At 48.2% G+C, this 19,287-nt stretch overlaps 1 protein-coding gene across 1 annotated transcript in view; it reads right to left on the bottom strand.

Moving 5' to 3' along the window:
- Positions 1 to 5,483: 5,483 nt before the first annotated feature.
- Positions 5,484 to 19,287, bottom strand: part of Stx6 (syntaxin 6) — a 39,943-nt gene continuing 26,139 nt past the window's right edge. The window contains exons 6-8 of the mRNA XM_036202285.1: positions 19,139 to 19,245; positions 14,852 to 14,946; positions 5,484 to 9,078 (exon numbers count right to left, since the gene is read on the bottom strand). Of these exons, the coding sequence (XP_036058178.1) occupies positions 9,002 to 9,078; positions 14,852 to 14,946; positions 19,139 to 19,245 (279 nt within the window). The 3' untranslated portion in view covers positions 5,484 to 9,001. The remainder of the gene's footprint in view (positions 9,079 to 14,851; positions 14,947 to 19,138; positions 19,246 to 19,287) is intronic.

Consider the following 19,287-nt stretch of genomic DNA (forward strand, 5'->3'; position numbering starts at 1 on the left):
CTGCTCACTGACTTCTCATATGGGTTACTCAGCCTGCTTTCTTATAGAACCCAGGACCACCAGCCCAGGGATGGCCCCACCCACAATGGGTTGGGCCTTCCCCCATCAATCACTAACTAAGAAAATGTCCGACAGCCGGATCTTATGGAGACATTTTCTCCACGATGTTTCCCTTCTTTCACATGACTCCAGCTTGTGTGTCAAGCAGCTGGCATAACCACTAATGCTAACTTCTTGAGCTCCTGGACCAGAATTACTATTTTGTGTGTCCCAGGCTGGCCTTGAACTCACTGTGATCCCCAGCCTCCTGAGTGGCTGGGATTACAGGCCTATGGAACCATGCCCCGGCCTTGATCAGATTGCCTGATTTAACAGTAGTAACGGCTTGGGACAGTCAAGACCAAGGCAGCTGACATCCACACTTCATCCTAGGTCCTGAGGAGTTCAGTATTTTAGGAGCTGGGAGGTAGGTGGCTCAGTCAGTGGAGTGTCATATAAAGCCTCAGGGCCTGAGTTCAAGTCTCAGTACCCTCAGTTTTTAAAAAGCCAGCCATGGTGACAGATGCTTGTGATCCCAGGGCTGGGAAGGCAGAGGTGGGAGGAGCCCTGGAATCTGCTGGCTGACCAAGCCCCAGATGGAGACCTTGTTTTAAAAACTAAGGTGGCTGGCTCCTGAGGAACATGTTGATCCATGTTGATGTCAGGTTAGAGACAGCTTAGTGAATACCTGTTTGCCATCACTGAGCTCAGATGGGCAGCTTTTCCCTAAAGCGAAGGCCTGTGGTCCAGTCAAGACTTGGTTCCAGCATCAGCACTGGAGGTACTGTATGTGTGGGTACGAATGTGCCATGGCACCCATGTGAAGGTCAGAGGGCAACCTGGAAGAGTTGCCCTCTCCTTCTACTATGTGGGCTCCCAGGATTGGATTTGGGCACCATTTCATACTTCTTTCTTTTGGGGGAGATGGGATGGCAGTGAGAGAGATAAGGTCTCACTAAAGTGACTCAGGTTGGTCTTGACATTTAAATCCTCCTGCCTCGGCCTTTACAATGGCTGGGAACTATAGGCCTTTGACACTAGACTGGTGGTTAATTTCCTTTTTAAGATTTGTGTGCCAGGAGGTGGTGGCACAAGCCTTTAATCCCAGTGTTCAGGAGGGAGGCAGAGGCAGGTGGATCTCTGAGTTCGAGGTCACCCTGGTCTACAGAGTGAGTGAGACAGCCAGGACTACACAGAGAAACCCTGTCCTGTCAAGAAAACAAAACAAAAACAAACGAACAAACAAAAAAGGATTTATTTTATGTATATATGTGAGTGCCTGCATGTATGTATGTATGTACACCTGTGCATGCCTGGTGCCCAAGAGGTCAGACCCCCTGAAAACTGGAGTTATGGGCAGTGGTGACCGCCATGTGGGTGCTGGGAAGAGAACACAGGCCTTCTCTCCAGCCCCATGCGGGTGCATTTCTTAGTTCCTTCATGCAGTCTGCAGATGTTGGCCTGTAATCCCAGCTACTTAGGAAGCTGAGGCAGGAGGATTGAAATTCTGGACCTTCTGCTCCACCTTCCTATATGCTGGGGTTCCAGGCAGGCCCCACATCTGCACCACATCTAATTCCCTGGATTTTGTGCATGCTAGGCAAGCTCTCCACCAAGGTCACTACATCTTTAGCTCCCACAACTCAGAAGCCTGATCTTCTAAACAAACTAAAAAGAGGAAGGAAAAATAAAACAGTAAGACAAAAAAAAAAAAAAAAATCAAAACAAGAATCACACAAAATGGGCAAGAGAGATAGATAGCTCAGAGGTTAAGAGCTCTGGCTGCTCTTCCAGAGGTCCTGAGTTCAATTCCCAGCAACCACATGTGGCTCCCAACTGTCTATAATGAGATCTGGTGCCCTCTTCTGGCCTGTGGACATATACGCAGGTGGGACACTGTATATGTAACAAATAAAATCTAAAAAAAAAAAAAAAAAAAAAGATCACACAAAACAATACGGGGTCCATTTTGTGTTGGCCAACTACTCCTGGGCATGGGGCCTGCCTTGGAGGATGATATACACATCGATACTCCATAGAAGAAAAATGATTTTTCCCTGATACCCAGCAGGGATCAACTGCAAATAGCTTCCTTCATACGTTAATAATTTTAAAGTGTGTGTGTTGTGTGCTGCAGTATGTGTGTACAGGGGGCAGAGGAGATCTTCAGGTGCCCCTCCCCCATCAGTCTCCTTAGCTCCTCTAGACAGGGTCTCTCACTGAGTTTAGAGCTTACTGGTTTTATTCAGCTGGGCTGGCCAGCAAGCCCCAGCTTCTATGTGAGTACTGAAGAATCTGAACTGGGTGCTCAGCCTACACAGTGAGTGCTCTTCTCCCCCGAGCTCGGTCCCCAGCCTCCATATGTTCTACAGATGGGAAGGAGTAATAACCTGCATTTAGGTGGGAAAAGGCTAAAAACAGTAACAAGAGGGGCTGGGATGTGTGGGGCACTTGTCTAGCATGGGTGGTGACCTAAGTTCAATCCTCCATTAAAACAAAAGAAAGTAGAAAGAAAGAAACATTCCGGACGAAGCTCTGGTCTCTCCATCTCGCTTTAATACAGAATTTTCCCACGGCTGCAACGCCACCTCAAGAGCAGAAGTGCGAAATGTGAGCCATCACTGTTCGGGTGGCTGGTTATTCTACACAAGTATGCTTTACAAGTTTTCAAGTGTGTGATGTCATCGAAATTTAGGATTACCAAAGGATTACCAGAGCAGGGGTGATTCTTTGAGGAATGTTTCCCTGTAGATGGAGGTCCACAATGCAGCAGCAATGGTCCTCAATGGCATACACTGGAGCCTGGGGGTGGGGTGGGAGTAACAGTGCCGGCCTCATCTCCAGACCTAATGATTCCACAGAAAATGCACCTCTAAATAAGCTTCTCTTTTGTCTTGTTTTTCGAGACAGGGTTTCTCTAGCTGTCCTGGAACTCACTCTGTAGACCAGGCAGGCCACAAACTCACAGAGATTCCACTGCCTCTGCCTCCCAAGTGCTGGGATCAAAGACGTGTGCCACCACCACCCAGCTCTAACAAACTTCTGAATCGGGGAAAGCTGCCACATAAATCTACCTGTGGCAGAGGAGACAAAACTCTAGTCCTAGGGATCTGGCTCACTCTTACCATGCTGTGGGGAAGCACAACCTGGACAATACCAGGTAAAGTTCTGATCCTGACCCCATACCACCGTGTACATCCTACTGTGTAAAAGTTAAAACCCAGTAAAGCTATTATCCTTGGGAAAATATATAAGGGTTTATTCTCCACTATTTTGTCACTTACATATTCCAGTTCTCAGTGATACCAATCTCTGATTATAATGAGCCAGGGAAGCTACTTCCACTTGTAAAACTCAGAGCTACCATCATGTACAGGGTTCCTTTAGCTTTTTCCTAGATGGCCCTCATAGCTGCTAGCATGTTGAGGGCTAAGCCCAGCCAGGGCCAACTAGGAAAAAGTCAGAGGGAGCTAAAAACACTTTCCAAAGCTGGGATGTGATTCAGTGGATGTGCAAGGTCCTGTGTTCAATCCCAAGCCATGCCAACAGCAAAAACAGAAAAAAGCAGAACAAAATAAAAAAGCAACTCTGAAGTCTCACCAGTGGCTGCCCTCTCCCGAGACAACCAGGGCACAGGCACTCTGTTTTCCCCGGGAATAAAGACACCTGCTTCTCCCGGGACAGACCTCAGCTTCAGGGTCACACTTGCTGTTCACAAATTGATTGCAGCTGAATGTACATTCGACAGACAGAGCCGGAATGAACAGCCTGCTCTTGGTCCCACCCCAAGGCTCATGAAAGCTCAGATGGAGGGGTGGGAGTGGGGGGCTGGGCTTCCATCAAGGCAAGGGGGCAGGGTCCAGATATCTGGTCAGCAAACACTGAAGTCAGATGGTCTTATTTCTAACAGCCCCTGAGGACCAAGTGGCCTTTCAGTAGACAATTCAGAACCATAAGAAAACAAACTGTAGAATACACTTTCTCATAAAGCTCTGGCTGCAGTTGGCAAACCAGGTCCATGAAATGTTCCTGTGAAACCCCAGCAGTGGGGCAGGCGCTGCCTGAGCAGCTAGTATGCACAGCTAGGGAGAGAGCATTTCTGGATTAAGGTCAGAATAGCACCAGCATGTTAGCTGACAGCAGGGGGACGGGTGTGCATGTGCACACACACACACATCCACGCTTGCCCGCGCGCCCACACACATGCATGCACACGAGCTTTTTTCTTCCTTTCTCACCCTGTCCTGACAGCTGACTGTGACATATGCAGAGTCTCCAAATGCAGCAAGGCAGCAGCCACCTGAACAGGCATTGTGCAATGCTTGGCTTCAGAGTTTGTCCCAAGGCAAAACACACCATGGCGAGGAGTTGAGTACAAGTTAACATTGGTCTGAGTTTGTTACCGAGGCCAGCTTCAAGTGCCTTGACTTGTCCTAAAAGGGCGCCGGCTCCCAATGGCTAAGTCCCTCGGCAATGGCTCTTCGTCTTCCCATGGCACCCTGCCTCCTGTCTCAGAGTCGACAGTGAAGACAGTGATGGTGGAGATGGTACTTTCCCAGCTTCGTTTTCTGTCCTGGGTCACAGCTCTGCTGCCCAGGACACAGGTGCTCTTTCACTCCCAACTCACACTTTTCTGGATTCAAAACCAGACAGCAAAGCTGCCCAGTGAGCTTTAGTAAGAAATGGATGACAGCGGCATCCACGTTTATATACAACAGACCAATGTCATCCTCTTTCCTTTTAAAAAAAATGTACGTTTATATACCTATTTATTGTGCGTGTGTGCAAGCCCACAATGTAGCATGAATGGAGAGGTCAGATGACAACCTGTGGGAGTCGGTTCTCTCCTTCCGTGGGTTCTGGGGCTCAAAGCCAGGTCACCCGGCTTGGCAGCAGGTGCCTATCTCCATTTCACCGGTCTCCACTGCTGTACTCTCAAGAGTGTATTTTCAGGCTTAGCATGGTTTTTAGAGGTCGGGAGTTGAGTACAGGTAGCTGGACATTTCAGACAGACCACCTCCTGTCTTTCCAAGCCCCTCACCTCCTGTCTTTCCAAGCCCCTCACCTCCTGTCTTTCCAAGCCCCCTCACCTCCTGTCTTTCCAAGCCCCCTACCTCCTGTCTTTCCAAGCCCCCTCACCTCCTGTCTTACAAAGCCCCCTCACCTCCTGTCTTTCCAAGCCCCCTCACCTCCTGTCTTTCCAAGCCCCTCAACCTCCTGTCTTTCCAAGCCCCCTCACCTCCTGTCTTTCCAAGCCCCTCACCTCCTGTCTTTCCAAGCCCCCTCACCTCCTGCCTTACAAAGCCCCCTCACCTCCTGTCTTTCCAAGCCCCTCACCTCCTGTCTTACCAAGCCCCCTCACCTCCTGTCTTTCCAAGCCCCTCACCTCCTGTCTTTCCAAGCCCCTCACCTCCTGTCTTTCCAAGCCCCTCACCTCCTGTCTTACCAAGCCCCCTCACCTCCTGTCTTTCCAAGCCCCTCACCTCCTGTCTTTCTAAGCCCCTCACCTCCTGTCTTTCTAAGCCCCTCACCTCCTGTCTTTCTAAGCCCCCTCACCTCCTGTCTTTCCAAGCCCCCTTGGAAGAGAGGGTCCAGAGAGGATCTTACAGCTGGGTCTCCAGTGGCCTAGTAAGGCCTCCTGTTAGGGAGTCTTCTCTTCAGGAACTGACTGTGGGGGCAGGCACAGCGATGGAGAGCTGATACATTTGGGAATTCTGGTTTTGTCTTCTATGTTTGACGGACAAAGTACACTTTACAAAAAAAAGCAGAAACCCCCATTCCTACCATTCGGGAGAGAAGGCTATTCAGTGGGGTAAAGGCAGAAGAAAGTGACAGGTGCCGCACTCCACATTTCAGACCTGGCTTTCCAGACCCTCCCTTTCTGCTTTGCTGACAAATTCACCTTGTGGCCTAGGGTGAAGCCAAACCTCACCGAGTCCACAGAGGTGGACTCATTCCTCCCTTGAGCTTCGGATCTGCAGACGCTATGAATGCCCCTCTGGTCTCACTCGGTGGACAGAACAATTACCAAAAGGGAAACCTTGGCTGCAGCACCTTTCCCTGCAGAAGGTAAAGCACCCGATGCAGACAGACCCCTGCTGGAGTCAGACTGGATTTCTCTTCACAGCCCGTATTCGCACGAGGTGAGAAGGCATGGGAGTTGCCAAGTTGTTGGCTACCAGACCCACCAGTCTGTTTAACTCTGGCTAAAAGCAGAGAATAATGGGCAAGTTACCAAATTTCCCTGCTTCAGCTCTAGCGTGAATTCTGAAATGGAAGAAAATACAACACGCATGCTCAGACATACACGACAATTCCCTTTGCCTCACAGTCCAGAGCATAGATAGCATTGTGATTTCGTAGCCCAAACAAAGACAGGACCCGAAATGTGGGCTGAGAACTAAAGGTAATTTGGTTTTCCAGTTGGGTCTGCATGCTGGCAAATGCTCTCGATGGATCATCCTCCATCTTACCCCCAATCAGTTAAAGTAAAGTGTTCTTCCAGTAAACACACTGAGCTCTTTCTGTTATCCAGCACATTTTGCCAGTTCTTTAAATGTGATGGATGTGAGACCAAGTGCAGAAGGCTGGGGATGGGGGGAAGGGGTCTGCAAGAGACACTCCTGAGCGGTGTGGGCACCTTGCTGCCCACTTTCCTGTTGGAGGGCACATGCTGGAAGAACCCTTCGGCTCTCTGGGTCACGGAGAAAGAAAGCCATGTCCTTGTTCTCTTTGCCCCAATTCACAGGAGCCCTGGCTCTGCAGTGACTGCCTGGGCACTAAAGGATGGGCCTGCACTAAGCCAGCTGCTGCGGGAGGATGTGGCCTAGGAAAGGAACACCTGCATATGAAGTTGACCTTCTTTCTACACCCTCCACACTCAGCTCCAGCCTGTTTCAGGTCTACAACACTGGTCAGCAAATAAACCAGTGAGGTCAACATGCCAATTCAAAGTGAAGACAACCAGATTAAGCCCCGAATCACAAAAATTCATCCCTGAACTGATGGGGAATAATTACTAAAGTAGTGGCCATTTCTGAATGGGTCTGACTGACTCTTCTAAGAGCAGAAGAACATGGCTTTAAGCAGAGTAATTTTAATTCTTTGACTGCTCACGGCTTTGTAATGTGGAGTGTGGGTTACAGTATTCAGACAAGGCCCACATTGATTTTTAACAAAAGACTTCTATATTTTAATGCAAATCTAAGGACTATCCATGGTCTAAGTTCACAGAAGACTATTCAAAACCTTAAGATTCCACGAAACATACATAACACAGAAGCCTACATTGAAGCCCTTTGTAATACTCACATTTTCCCCTAATCTGAAAAGAAATAACGTCGCTCTATCAAACACCAGAGCTGAATGTAAACGTGGTGCTGACGACCCTTTTGGTTTTACGAATCTTTTAGCTTTCACCAACAGGTAGATTTCCTTACCTATCATGATCTTAAACGAGTTAAAATAGCCTTCTTTTACAAACGGTTACAAATGTTTATTTAAAAGTGCAATTTAAAAGTTAGCTGGGCAAGCACATCACTGGGAATAACAAAACAAAAAAGGGGCCCAAAAATCAAATCCCAAAGAATATGAACCCAGGATTTTTTTTTAAGTTGGCGTGCTAAGGAATGCACAGAAAGGCAAAGCAAGGGAAGTCAAAGGTCAAAGTCTGTCCAGATGCTGCTCTTCCCAGCACAGAGTCGACTGAGCAGCAGTCTCCTTCGTGAAAGGCCGGCTCTGGGCCTGACAGCAACTTTAACACCAGGTTATGCATCAGGGATGTTATAAAATCCTCTCTCTATGTGCACATCTGAAGCATCTAAAACGTCACCTGAAGCCTGAAGCTTGGTGTCAGCAGTTCTCAGTTCCTTCAACCCAATACACCACCTGTCAGTGGAGCTGGACTGGCTGGGTTATTCAAATGCATGATAGTGTCAAGGTGCTTCTTAGAGAACGAAGTATGGAGTTCTCTTACCCGCCCACGCTATTACTCACAGAGTAAGGGACGTCTGGTCCAGAACCAGTCTTTCTGCATCAGGACAGTTTCTACATAAATGTAATAAATGTCTGAGCCCTCCACCTCACTCTGAGTGCCATTGGAGTAAAGGCAGCTGAGGAGAAGGCATGTCCCAGCCAACTGAGAACCACTAGGCTATTCTACGCTGTGTGGAGGGCACTCTAACAATGCCACCACACCTCTGGCGAGAAATCCCTGGGACAGACAGTCAGCAGGCCTGGCCTGGCCTCTGGAGACATTGCCAGCCTTTCATTAAGCTGGACCAGCACAGGGGCTGCTGCCCTCAACTGCTCTTGTCCATTAAAGCCATTTGTTGTCAGCACCCCCAAATCTCCAGGGACTTCACTATTTCCTGTTGCTTAGCCCTGCCACAAACACATCTGGAAAAGCAATTTCATCTCAGCTCTTACCCAGCAAAACGAAACACTGCATTTCTGTCACGAAGTATTTCTGAGCCTTCCGTTCTCATCAATGGCCAGCTCTCAGGCTAAGAAATACAACAGCAGTGGGAAACGTCCATCCCCAAACGTCTTCATCCTTGCCAGGCTTCTTTTGAAGGGACAGTGCCTCCCAACTAAGCAGGGGAAGGGTCTGAGCAGAAGGAAAGGCTGCCAGAGGGCAGCAGGGTGAGCGACAGAGTAAGTGGGGCTGTCATTTCTTCTGATGACTCAGTCTTCCTCAAGGAGCGGGGGCCAGTAAGGCAAAGCAGTGGCTAGCTGTCCTCAGAACCAACGGGTAGCAGGCCTTCTACTCTCCAGCCGGGAGTGCGGTCACCTCTTTGCTCTCCCAACCTTGCCCTTCCAGCGCTCGGACAGAGGCTGTCTCAGCCGTGAGTCACACAGAGGAAGGGGCAGAGGCATGTTTCGGGGAGAGGAACGTGTGGCGGAGTGCTTGTTCCTCCTCTCCCCTGGGTCCCAGTGCAGAAGGGGCTGAGGAGGGCAGACGTCACAGCACCAGGAAGAGGATCAGCACGACCAACAGGACCGCGAGGAGGATGGCTATGGCACACCACTGGCGCCGGTCTGCAAGGCAGGACACAGAGGTGACCCTCCCAGGGTTAGGCACTCCCTCCCTGACGCAGGTACTCCAACATGGCTGAAGCAGAGGAGGAGCAGAGTGGCCCCTGCCCAGGCCCCAGGCCCCACTGCTGCTCTGCCCGAGGGCTGCACTTCATCTACAACTCTGCCACTAGGTGCAGGCCTTACCTGAGGGCCAGGGACCTGGGCTCTCTGCCGGTGGTCTGTGCACCGCTAAAAAGGCTGCCGGCGCTGGTGTGGCAGACAAAGCCCACCTGCCGCAATCTCCCGGAGAAATGTAATTCAGCAGTGCACACGCTCTCTATTAGTGAGGACTGTGAGAGAGTGGAAAGGGGTGAAAGCCACTGCTGTCACTTCAGGAAATGACAGCAGAGAACGCGAGCTCCCATGACAGAGAACGAGAAATTTCATGCCACACCTAGTCAGGTAAGATTCCTCAACCAGTGTATCTGTGAATGAAAGCCAGTGTCTTCTGTAACCTTCAGCCCTACCAACACTTGTGAACAACTGGCACAGGACACAGAAAGGCTGGACCTCCTCTGTATGGGTGAGAGCAGGGAAGCCCTCTCCAAGACAGACGGACAGGGATGCCTGCTGCAGCCCACCATGCTGGTGGGCTATACCAGCTGCCCCACCGGGCCCTCGTGAGGGTTTAATAACAACTATACCACATGCCGCAGGGCCCAAGCTTGAGACGCTCAGACATCATCATCATTAGGACACGTAAGCTATTGGAGAGAGGTGGAACATGCAAGAGGCATCTCCACTGGCAAGTCCCAGTGGAGACACAAAAGAATGTTACTAAGGAGCTGGGCGTGCTGGGCATGCTGGGCATGCTGGTAAGTCAGCACCCGGAAGACTGAAACAGGAGTTTTCCCACAAGCTGGCAGCCAGCCTGGGCTACATAAGTACCAAATCAGCCAGAGCTAGACAAATTCTGTCAATAAACAAAAAGGATGACTGGGTATGCAAACTGTCTACTGCACTGGCGTGAGGACTGAGTCCAACACCCTGAGCCTAGGTCAAAATAAGGCACGGCAGCAGGAACCTGAAGCCCGGGGTAGGAGGGTAACAGGCAGGTGGGTAACCTTGGGACTTCACTGGCCAGCCAGAAGAGCAGAAATGACAAGTTTTCGGCCTCAGAAAATGAAAATACTAATAAAGGAAAGTGGTAGGAGACAGCCGAAGCTGACCTCTAGACCCGACCTGCACACGCACAGTGTCACAGTCTCTGAAATGTAGCTGAAGCAGCAGATCGAAATAGCAGAATAAAGGGGTGAGGCTGGCAAAGTCTACTGGAGAGCCTACAGATTCAGTAACCACAGTTTGATGATCATCTTGTGGCATGGTCTGAATTTAGGAAAAATAACCATTAAAACTCTCCACAGAGCAAAACATGTACTTAGTAAATGCCACGGATATCAACATCTTAGAACTCTTCAGTGGCCAAAAGATGGGAATGCCAATAAGCACAGCTAATCCCTTTTTATTGAACCAACACCTTGTCTATCCAGATACACCAGAAACTCACTGAGTAACTAAGACCCCAAGTCTACCCATTCCTTTTTTTCTGAAGAGGACTGCTCGGATAGGCGTGGGAAGGCAGAGTAGGCCTATGCTAGTGTAGAGCAAATGCTGGTGTGGGGGAAGCACTAGCCACCGCTCTCTTATTTCTCTAAAGATACTGGACTACTGGTTCCAGTCAGGTGGAGGACTGTCCCTCATCACTCGGTCCTAACAAGGAAAGGTGAATACAGTAACAACAACAGTCCTCCTTCTTCTATCTTCCAGAGAAGCAAAGCCACAGGAGGGCAGGCTGCCACCCCACAACAGAAAGCCTACAGACAAGTAGTGGGGATCACACAGCAGAGCAGAGCCTTCCACCTTAGCCCCAGCAGTGACCACCACTAGAGCCAGTGTGGAGCTAGGAACCCTGAGCTGTAACCGACCAGCTGCTGGGGAGTCTGTGTGGCCAAGTCTAGATCTCACCAGTTAAAGGGAGACACATACTGCTGAGCTTTACTTCCAGAAGCTCAGGCATCCTGTCAGGAGATGGGGGAGAAGTGGGAACATGGTAAGATGCTGGCTATGCCATGCTCCTCACTAGCTCATTACCAACGTACACATGGGCCAAAACATTACGGTGTAGTTCATAAATATGTACAAATATTATGTGCTAATTCCAAAAGTTAAATTAACCAGGAATTTTCAGAGAAGCACAGTTCTCCTGTATGACAGGATAATGATGGATACATATATTTTTGTCAAAACCCATACAGGGGCCTGGTGTGGTGGTGCACACCTTTAATCCCAATACTGGGAGGCAGAGGCAGGCGGATCTCTGTGAGCTGGAGGCCAGCCTGGTCTAGAGAGCAAGTTCCAAGTCAGCTAGGGTTGCACAATGACACCCTGCCTCAAAAACAAACAGGAGGAGGAGGAGGAGGAGGAGGAGGAGGAGGAGGAGGAGGAGGAGGAGGAGGAGGAGGAGGATCAAGGCCAGTTGTGATGGTGCACACCTTTAATCCCAGCACTTGGGAGGCAGAGGCAGGCAGATCTCTGTGAGTTCCAGGACAGCCTGGGCTATGTAAAGAGACCCTGACTCAAACAGCAAACAAACAGAAAAGAAGAGGAGGAGGAGGAAGAGGAGGAGGAGGAGGAGGAGGAGGAGGAGGAGGAGGAGGAGGAGGGGGAAAGGAACAAAGCTTATTAATATAAAAACACAGTAATAAATCACTGTTATTAAAAACAACTGACACTTACCCAGGGCAAAGGCAGAAGGTAATTGCTTCCTCCTCCTTCCCCCACAACCTCACACATACTTCCTGCCCCGCCCCCACCAGTTCCCTGTCACTCTAAGTGCCAGATTTCCTAGACTCTCTCAGCCTTTGACAGTCCAGATTCTGTATCCCCAACGGCCTTCTCCCGAAGCAACTGGATGGAGCACAGGGCTAGTCAAGCAGACCACCATCGGAGCTAACAGGCCCAGGCCTGCACTTCCAAGGCCACTTTCCTTTGAAGTGCTAGGTTGCCTCTACAGGGCGTGAGTGAGGCAACCCTAGGGAGCTATTACCCTAGCAGACGTCTGAGCTCTTCCTGTATGGCTCCAAGCACGCCAGGACCAGGTCCTAACTACAGTAGCAGGCATGTATCTCTAGCTGAGCCTACGTTCCACCTACAGCAGATGTAGTTTCCTTCTCAAAATATTTTCCTGTCTTCAAGAGAAGAGATGAATCCCAGACTGCTGATGGGGGAGGGGATCTTGGCTTTATTCAAAAGAGTGTTTTTCTCTGGGTAAGAGAAAGGCAAATTAGTGTCTCTCTTGGGTCATTTACAAAAGTGAGTGTGGTGTCTTGGCCCAATCCTCCCATGAAGCAGCCAGCCAAGAATGGCCGGGAGGGCCTGGTTCTAAGCAGCTGCTGATGTGGGCTCAGCCTGCCCCACCAAACTCTGGTGTTTTCAGACCATCTTTACATACAGGTTTGAGAACAAAACAAGGAACTTAACCACAAGTTATGGAAGAGAAAGAGACCATTACAAACTGCCTGGTCAGCACACTGCAGTATTACCATAGCAGTACTTCTTCGGGAGCAAGCAAAAATGAAAATGAAAATTAATTACTTTCATGCTAACTGCTCTATTACCTGGCTCTTTTCTGTACACAAATATAACCAAACTTCTCATGTTGTTTCCCAAACTTTTCTTTCTGGAAATAGCAGAATAAAGCATAAGAACGCCTCGGTGTTACAAACACACTGCCAGGACTTTTCTAAACTACTCACACCCAGAATGCTGGAAAACAAAAGACACAGTCACCACTGTTCACCACTCTTCCTGCAGAAGTAGCTACTTGAGGCTACAGCTAACACACAGACCAGTAAGAGGTCAGTGTTGAAACTGGCTATGGAAGACTTCCTTAAGACAACTGTCATGTTTTTAAATACAAGGGTACTGAGGAGACGCCCGAGTGGGTGAAGTGTCTGCTGGTTAAGCATGAGAGCCTGAGTTTGGACCCCACAGCCATGTAAAACCCCAGTAGAGCAGCATCTGCTAGGGTGGGGAAGGGCCAGGGAGCAGAGACAGCACTGCTCAGCCAGTCTAGCCAAAATGGTGAGGCCCGAGTTAATGAGAGACACAGTCTCAAAAAAGTGAGGCTGAGAGGCTGAGAGGCTGAAAGGCTGAGAGGCTGAGAGGCTGAGAGGCTGGCAAGAGGACTGAGTGAAGAAAGGTGCTTGCTGTCAAGCCTGAGTTAGATCTCCAGAACCCACAGACTTCCTCAAGCTGTCTTCTGACCTACATGTGCATACACATATAAATAAATAGTAAAATTAAAATAATCTCTGGTCTACACACACACACACACACACACACACACACACACACACTCTTACCTGCAAAAATACATGTACACACATGTATACCACACACAAACATAAAATTTAAAAACAAATACCTAAATAAAGCAGAGGACTAACTAGATAGGTAGAGGAGAGGACAGAGGAACCAGACAATGCATTCAAACTCTCTTCTAATTCCAGGGAAGATACACTGAGCTGCTGCCTGCTTCCTGTATACTCACAGCTTAGCAAAGATCCTGCTTGAAAGCGTAAAGGGCCTCGAGAGAAAGGAAGTAACTCCAGATATGAGTCTCTTTTTGGTTTGGATTTGATGGTTTCTTGTCCTTTAGGGTCTTTTCTACCTTGCAACAGTTAAAAATATTTACAGAGCATAGATACACCATTAAATACCCTTGTGATATTATTCATTCAATGCTCACCTTCCTATGGTGCTTAGCACAGAACACGAGGCCTCGCTCATGCCTGTTCAAGTGCTCTACCATTGAGCTATACCTACCACCTTCCATTTTTTTAGTTAGGAAATGAAGCCCCAGACACTATTCTGTAACTCAGCTAGAATGTGAACTGCTGCAGATCACACAGGCATTTGTATTTTAATCTTCCGTGTCACATGTACCTGACAGCAGAAAACCCACAGAGGAATGAGATGTTAGGAAGGGAAAGAAAGGGTCTCTCGATGAGAGGCCTCCTATGGCCCAAAAGTATTCAAATTACCCCAAGAAATACCTCAGTTCTTCCTTTCACCAAGCAACCTCTCCAGATAAAGAGGAGAAACTGGATGATAGTGACTTAAAATATCATTTCCTGTCTGACAAGGAAGGCGATTTAGAGTGATCAAAAAACTGTAGTCATTAGAAAACATCTTCAAACACAGAAACTGACATGAAAACTTACTTCTCCACCCCCATCCTGGTACACATTTGCTAGGATGTCACTTTATAAGGCTCTTAGAGTCTAAAGTAGGAGGTATTTTTCTAAAGATGAAGGAAGAGAGTTCAAAGGAAGGAACAACCTGGTATATCAGCTGTGGCTCTAAGTAAGGTCCCCAGGGCTAGTGAGATGCCTGCTGCCATGTCTGAGGCATGCATGTGCTGTGGCAAGTGTGCATCCACACGCTAAAATAAAAATATCAAAAGGAAAAAATTTAAGTTCTCTAATGCGGCAAGAGAAATAGAAAAATAGAAAAAAGGATTTTGTAATTGCAAGGAAGTTCCTCCACCATGAGAATATTCAACAAGTGTTGGGCACAAGACCTGTCTCCAAAGTTTGATAATGAGCAGTTATGGTCTCTACACACGAGCATTCCATTTTCTGACCCTAAAGGAACACAGACAGCTAGGCCACAGGCAAGGGACTGTCACAGAGAGTGAAGTAGGAACTCCCAAGGAGTTCCACATACATACCGCTGGTCATGTGAGACACTTTCGCAAGTTTCTTCATCACACTGTCCAGTCGGGACTGCGTGCTCTCCAACTCATGAGAGAAATCATCCAGCATGCTGGAGAGGAGGAGGAGAAAGTAGGTGGTAAGCAGAGCCTTGTATTCGCTGTGGGTGAAGTTAGGTCTGGGCCTCCATCTCCATAAAGATAAAAGGGGGCCTCTCGGACTCAGGATTGCATTCTATTACCCCAAATCCTTGGGACAATGTAACATTTTTATAAATGTGGGAAATCTGTGGGGTTTTTTTTTTTGTTTTTGTTTTGTTTTGTTTTTAAGATAAGTTACATATGCTATAGATTAGTCAACAGCTCTTAGCAAAGTCTGGCATACTTCCCATAATCAAGCATGCTTGTATTTCTGCAGAACCCACAAAGAATCACAGCTACAGACAGTTCAACTGAGGTTTTTCCATCACACGAATCTGCTGCAAATTAAATGCTTGGATTTGTAGATTTCAGATTCACAGACAAGGCGGTACGGCTCTGAGCATGCAACACTGCCAGCTCAGGCACAGGACCATCAGAGAGCCGGCCTTTGTCTCTTGCTGCCTGGAACAAGGCACCCTCTACAACTCTGAGACTTTTGTCACCTGTTAAACAGGGTGACTCTACCAACCCAATTCCTGCTGAGGGCTGCTGGGAGACCCTCACAGCACACAAAAGCACTTTATGTCAGATTCTTTGTTAAAGCACTGTCTTATAGTAAGCTAAAAGCCAGAGGCCTGACATCCCTGATGAAGTATGGGGTAGGGTGTGGATGGTGGGTGTGTGGGTATGTGTGTGTGCGAGAGAGAGACCCCATCTCTTCAGACAAGTGGTGTTTCTCCAAGGAGAACTGGAGAACCAGCACAGGAGGCCACTGCTTTTTGTTACCCAGCATGTGCTGGATAACACAGCACTAATACTGTACTTGTATTCTAGCAACCCTTATTTTGTGAATTACTGCACATTCCAGACTTCAACTTCTGACTAGAACATGATCAGTCTGAGGCTAAAATTAACACACCAATTAGTACCAGGGCCTTCCTACAAAGTCCTTTTTTACTTTAACAGTGTCACTAGCAGTTAGAAACCCGGTCTGGGTGAAGCCCACAAAGGACACATGGCAGTCCCTCTGGTTCTGAAGCCACCAAACCCTCATTAAGTTAACTATCAAGCTCCACACTGACAATAAGTAAAAACGTCTTTGTTCTATACCCAAGCTCTCAGATTCAAACACGGTTAGCTCATCTCAGACTCTGGCAGCACTTTGGTCCTGTAGCTGGCAGGCATCGCCAGGCCGAGCATGGGAAAACAAGAGCTACTTGTGTGTGCTGGGTGTGACTTTTCTTTCTAAAGCTGAAACAGGCATGTCACTCAGTCTTCAGTCACGTACAGCCACAGCCAAGGCTCTGCCCAACAGAAAGACCATGAGGGTCGCAAATGCCACTTTGCATTTTCTGACAACTATGCTTTGAAAAAGGTTGAAAAAACTGAAGCAGGATCTCTCATGTAGTCCAGGCTGGTCTCCCACTTGCAAGGATGATCCTGAACTTCTGATCCTCCTGCTTCTATCCCCCAAATGTGTGAACCACCACACCTGGCTAATGCACTGCTGGGGAATGAGTGCAGGGTTTCATGCACACTCAACTGAGCTACATGCCCAGCCTTTGGAATTCATTTTTAACAACGTTTATCTCACCTACTACATCCAAAATATCATTTCAACATGTAATATAAAGATTATTAATAAATTCTTCTGCAAACTGTAATAAACCCCTTTGCAAACTGTAGCATTCACTTTATGCTCACAGTACATCTTAGCTCAGTCTGACCACATTCCACATGCTTAGGAGCTACATGAGGTTGGTGGCTATTCTCCCATATTTCTTCTCTTTTATTTTTATCAGATACATGAACTCCCAGTTTAAATAGGAAAACAGTCCGAGAGGGATTTTATGTTAAACTATAGTTCTCTTCTGTTCCCTAGGTGTTTCCATGACTTCAGCTTCTTCTGGTACTTTCTCCACTTCTGAAGTAGCATGCTTGTGTCTTACGTTTTTCTATTTTTTTCTTTTTTTCTTTTTTCGAGACAGGGTTTCTCTGTAGCTTTGCACCTTTCCTGGAATTCACTCTGTAGCCCAGGCTGGCCTCGAACTCACAGAGATCTGCCTGGCTCTGCCTCCCGAGTGCTGGGATTAAAGGCGTGCACCACCGCCACCCAGCTTGCTTATTTCTTGCGATGCTGACTTTGTCCTCAGACTTCTCTTGACTGTGCAGTACTATTAGATTAGGATTTGGCTCTAGTCCATGTAATTCCCACCTCTGAATCCTTCCCACTTCTCTGATCCAGTGTGTCACTACTGGATTAGATCAATACTCAACATTAAGTCACCTAAGTGCAGACTAGTCACAGCTGAGGTTTGTGGTTGGAATCACACTGCTTCTTGTTCACTCCCCACTGGCTCAGGGGGCAGCTTTCTTTGGCCTATTGAATCCACAGCCTGCCGTCCATCATCTAAACTAGTATAACTGATGTTTCCTGTTCTATGTTCTCTGGAGGTCTGAAATCCTTCAAAGACATTTGTTACTGCTGTGGTGACTCTGAAGGGAATGGAGCGACAGACTCATCACCGGCATCTTTACCTAGCTGTATCTCAGGTGTCTCTACTCTCACACTGCCTCACCCACAGAGTGGCTCGAGCCCCTTTCCATTTGAAATGGAGACTCAGCCTGTGCATGTGGGTTCCTGTCACTCTAGATTCCCACCTGCCATACCCGCCTGGCTCCACTCTGGTGTATCCTCCCAATCCCAGCTCCGCCAGCTCGTGCCATCACTCCAAACTCCGCCTCCCTGCCCTCCCACCACACGAAGAGGCAAAGTCCTGCCTTGTCATCACTGATGAAGCCCTCCCCTCCCATCATCACTGACGAAGCCCTCCCCTCCCATCATCACTGACGAAGCCCTCCCCTCCCATCATCACTGACGAAGCCCTCCCCTCCCATCATCACTGATGAAGCCCTCCCTGCAGTCCGCTGACTCCCTCTCTCGGCATGCTGCACGCTCGGCACCTTGTTCTGTGCACACCTTTACCTCTGACCCTCCCTCCTACATACCTGCTGACATCTTTGCAGAGTCACTGGCTCATTCAACCACCTACCTTCTAAGCACCCCACAGCTTCCAGCTGACCCTCTTTCTTGGAACAGACAGGGCTCTCCAGTCAGCTGAATGGGCCTATCCCAGTACCAGTGGCTCTCTCCCACCGCCACCAAGAGACTAACTGCTTCCTTCATTTGTACAATGTGTGCTGTACCTGGGAAGTGGCGGGCATTCCGAATGGCAGGCAGAGTCTACCCAGCGCACTCCTGTATCCCCAAGCCTCCCAGACAGGCTGGTGCAGACAAGTACCCAGGAAGAACTGATAGTGAGCATGTATAACAGTGAAAATTAAGAGCAGGTAGAGTTCCTGAACCATCTTAGTGGACACCCCACCCACCCAGGAAAACAAATAGAATGGTATTATGTGGCAGCAGTCGAGAAAGCTATCTTTGTTTATCATTCTTTTAGAGTATAAAAGACAAGGCCTTAAGCAAAAACAACTTTCAAAAGTTATGTTTCGTTTTTCTCTTTGTTTTGAGAGGGAAAATTGTTTTTGCTAGTTAAAATCAAGTTTAAATGTTCTTTTATAAGATTATAATTTATGTTTAGTGTAGAAGGTCCTGGGATGACAGCTGAGAATCCTAATGCCACTTTCACAAGTCTCTCCTTGCCTGTCACCCTCTTCAGAGCACTGTCTCCAGAGTCTACAGCCCTACCTATACGCCTCAAGAATCTACTCAGAGAGCCAGGCCGTGGTGGTGCACACTTTAATCCCAGCACTCAGGAGGCAGAAGCAGGAGGCTCTCTGTGAGTTCAAGTCCAGCCTGGTCTACAGAATGAGTTCCAGGACAGCCAGAGTTACACAGAGAAACCCTGTCTCAGAAAAAAAAGAAAAAGAAAGAAAAAGAAAGAAAGAAAAGAAAAGAATTTGTTCAAAGAATTTTGTGAATCTTTTAAACAATTTTTAAAGTAACAGCTTTGCCTAAACAACCATTGTGAATTTTATCTGGTAGATTTGCTTCTTTGGGGGAGCTAGTCAACAAAGTAAAAACTGTAACTCTAAGTTGCGTTTTCTCTTTCCTAGCTATGTACTTCACTGCTAGGCTTGCAGGGTCTCATGGGATGGTTCTCCCTCCGCATCACTGCAGATAAGGGCATTCTCACTACTCACACTGCCTGCTCTTCCAGCTCCCCTCCGATGCGCTGGGACATGTTCTTCAGCACCCCGATGCTGCCAGAGACCAGCTCCAACTGCTCATCCTGCTGTTCCACGATCAACTGGTGCCAGAGAAACGGAAATAAGCAATTAAAATCCATCTT

The sequence above is a fragment of the Onychomys torridus genome, chromosome 11 (assembly GCF_903995425.1).
Source record: "Onychomys torridus chromosome 11, mOncTor1.1, whole genome shotgun sequence".
Taxonomy (NCBI): domain Eukaryota; kingdom Metazoa; phylum Chordata; class Mammalia; order Rodentia; family Cricetidae; genus Onychomys; species Onychomys torridus.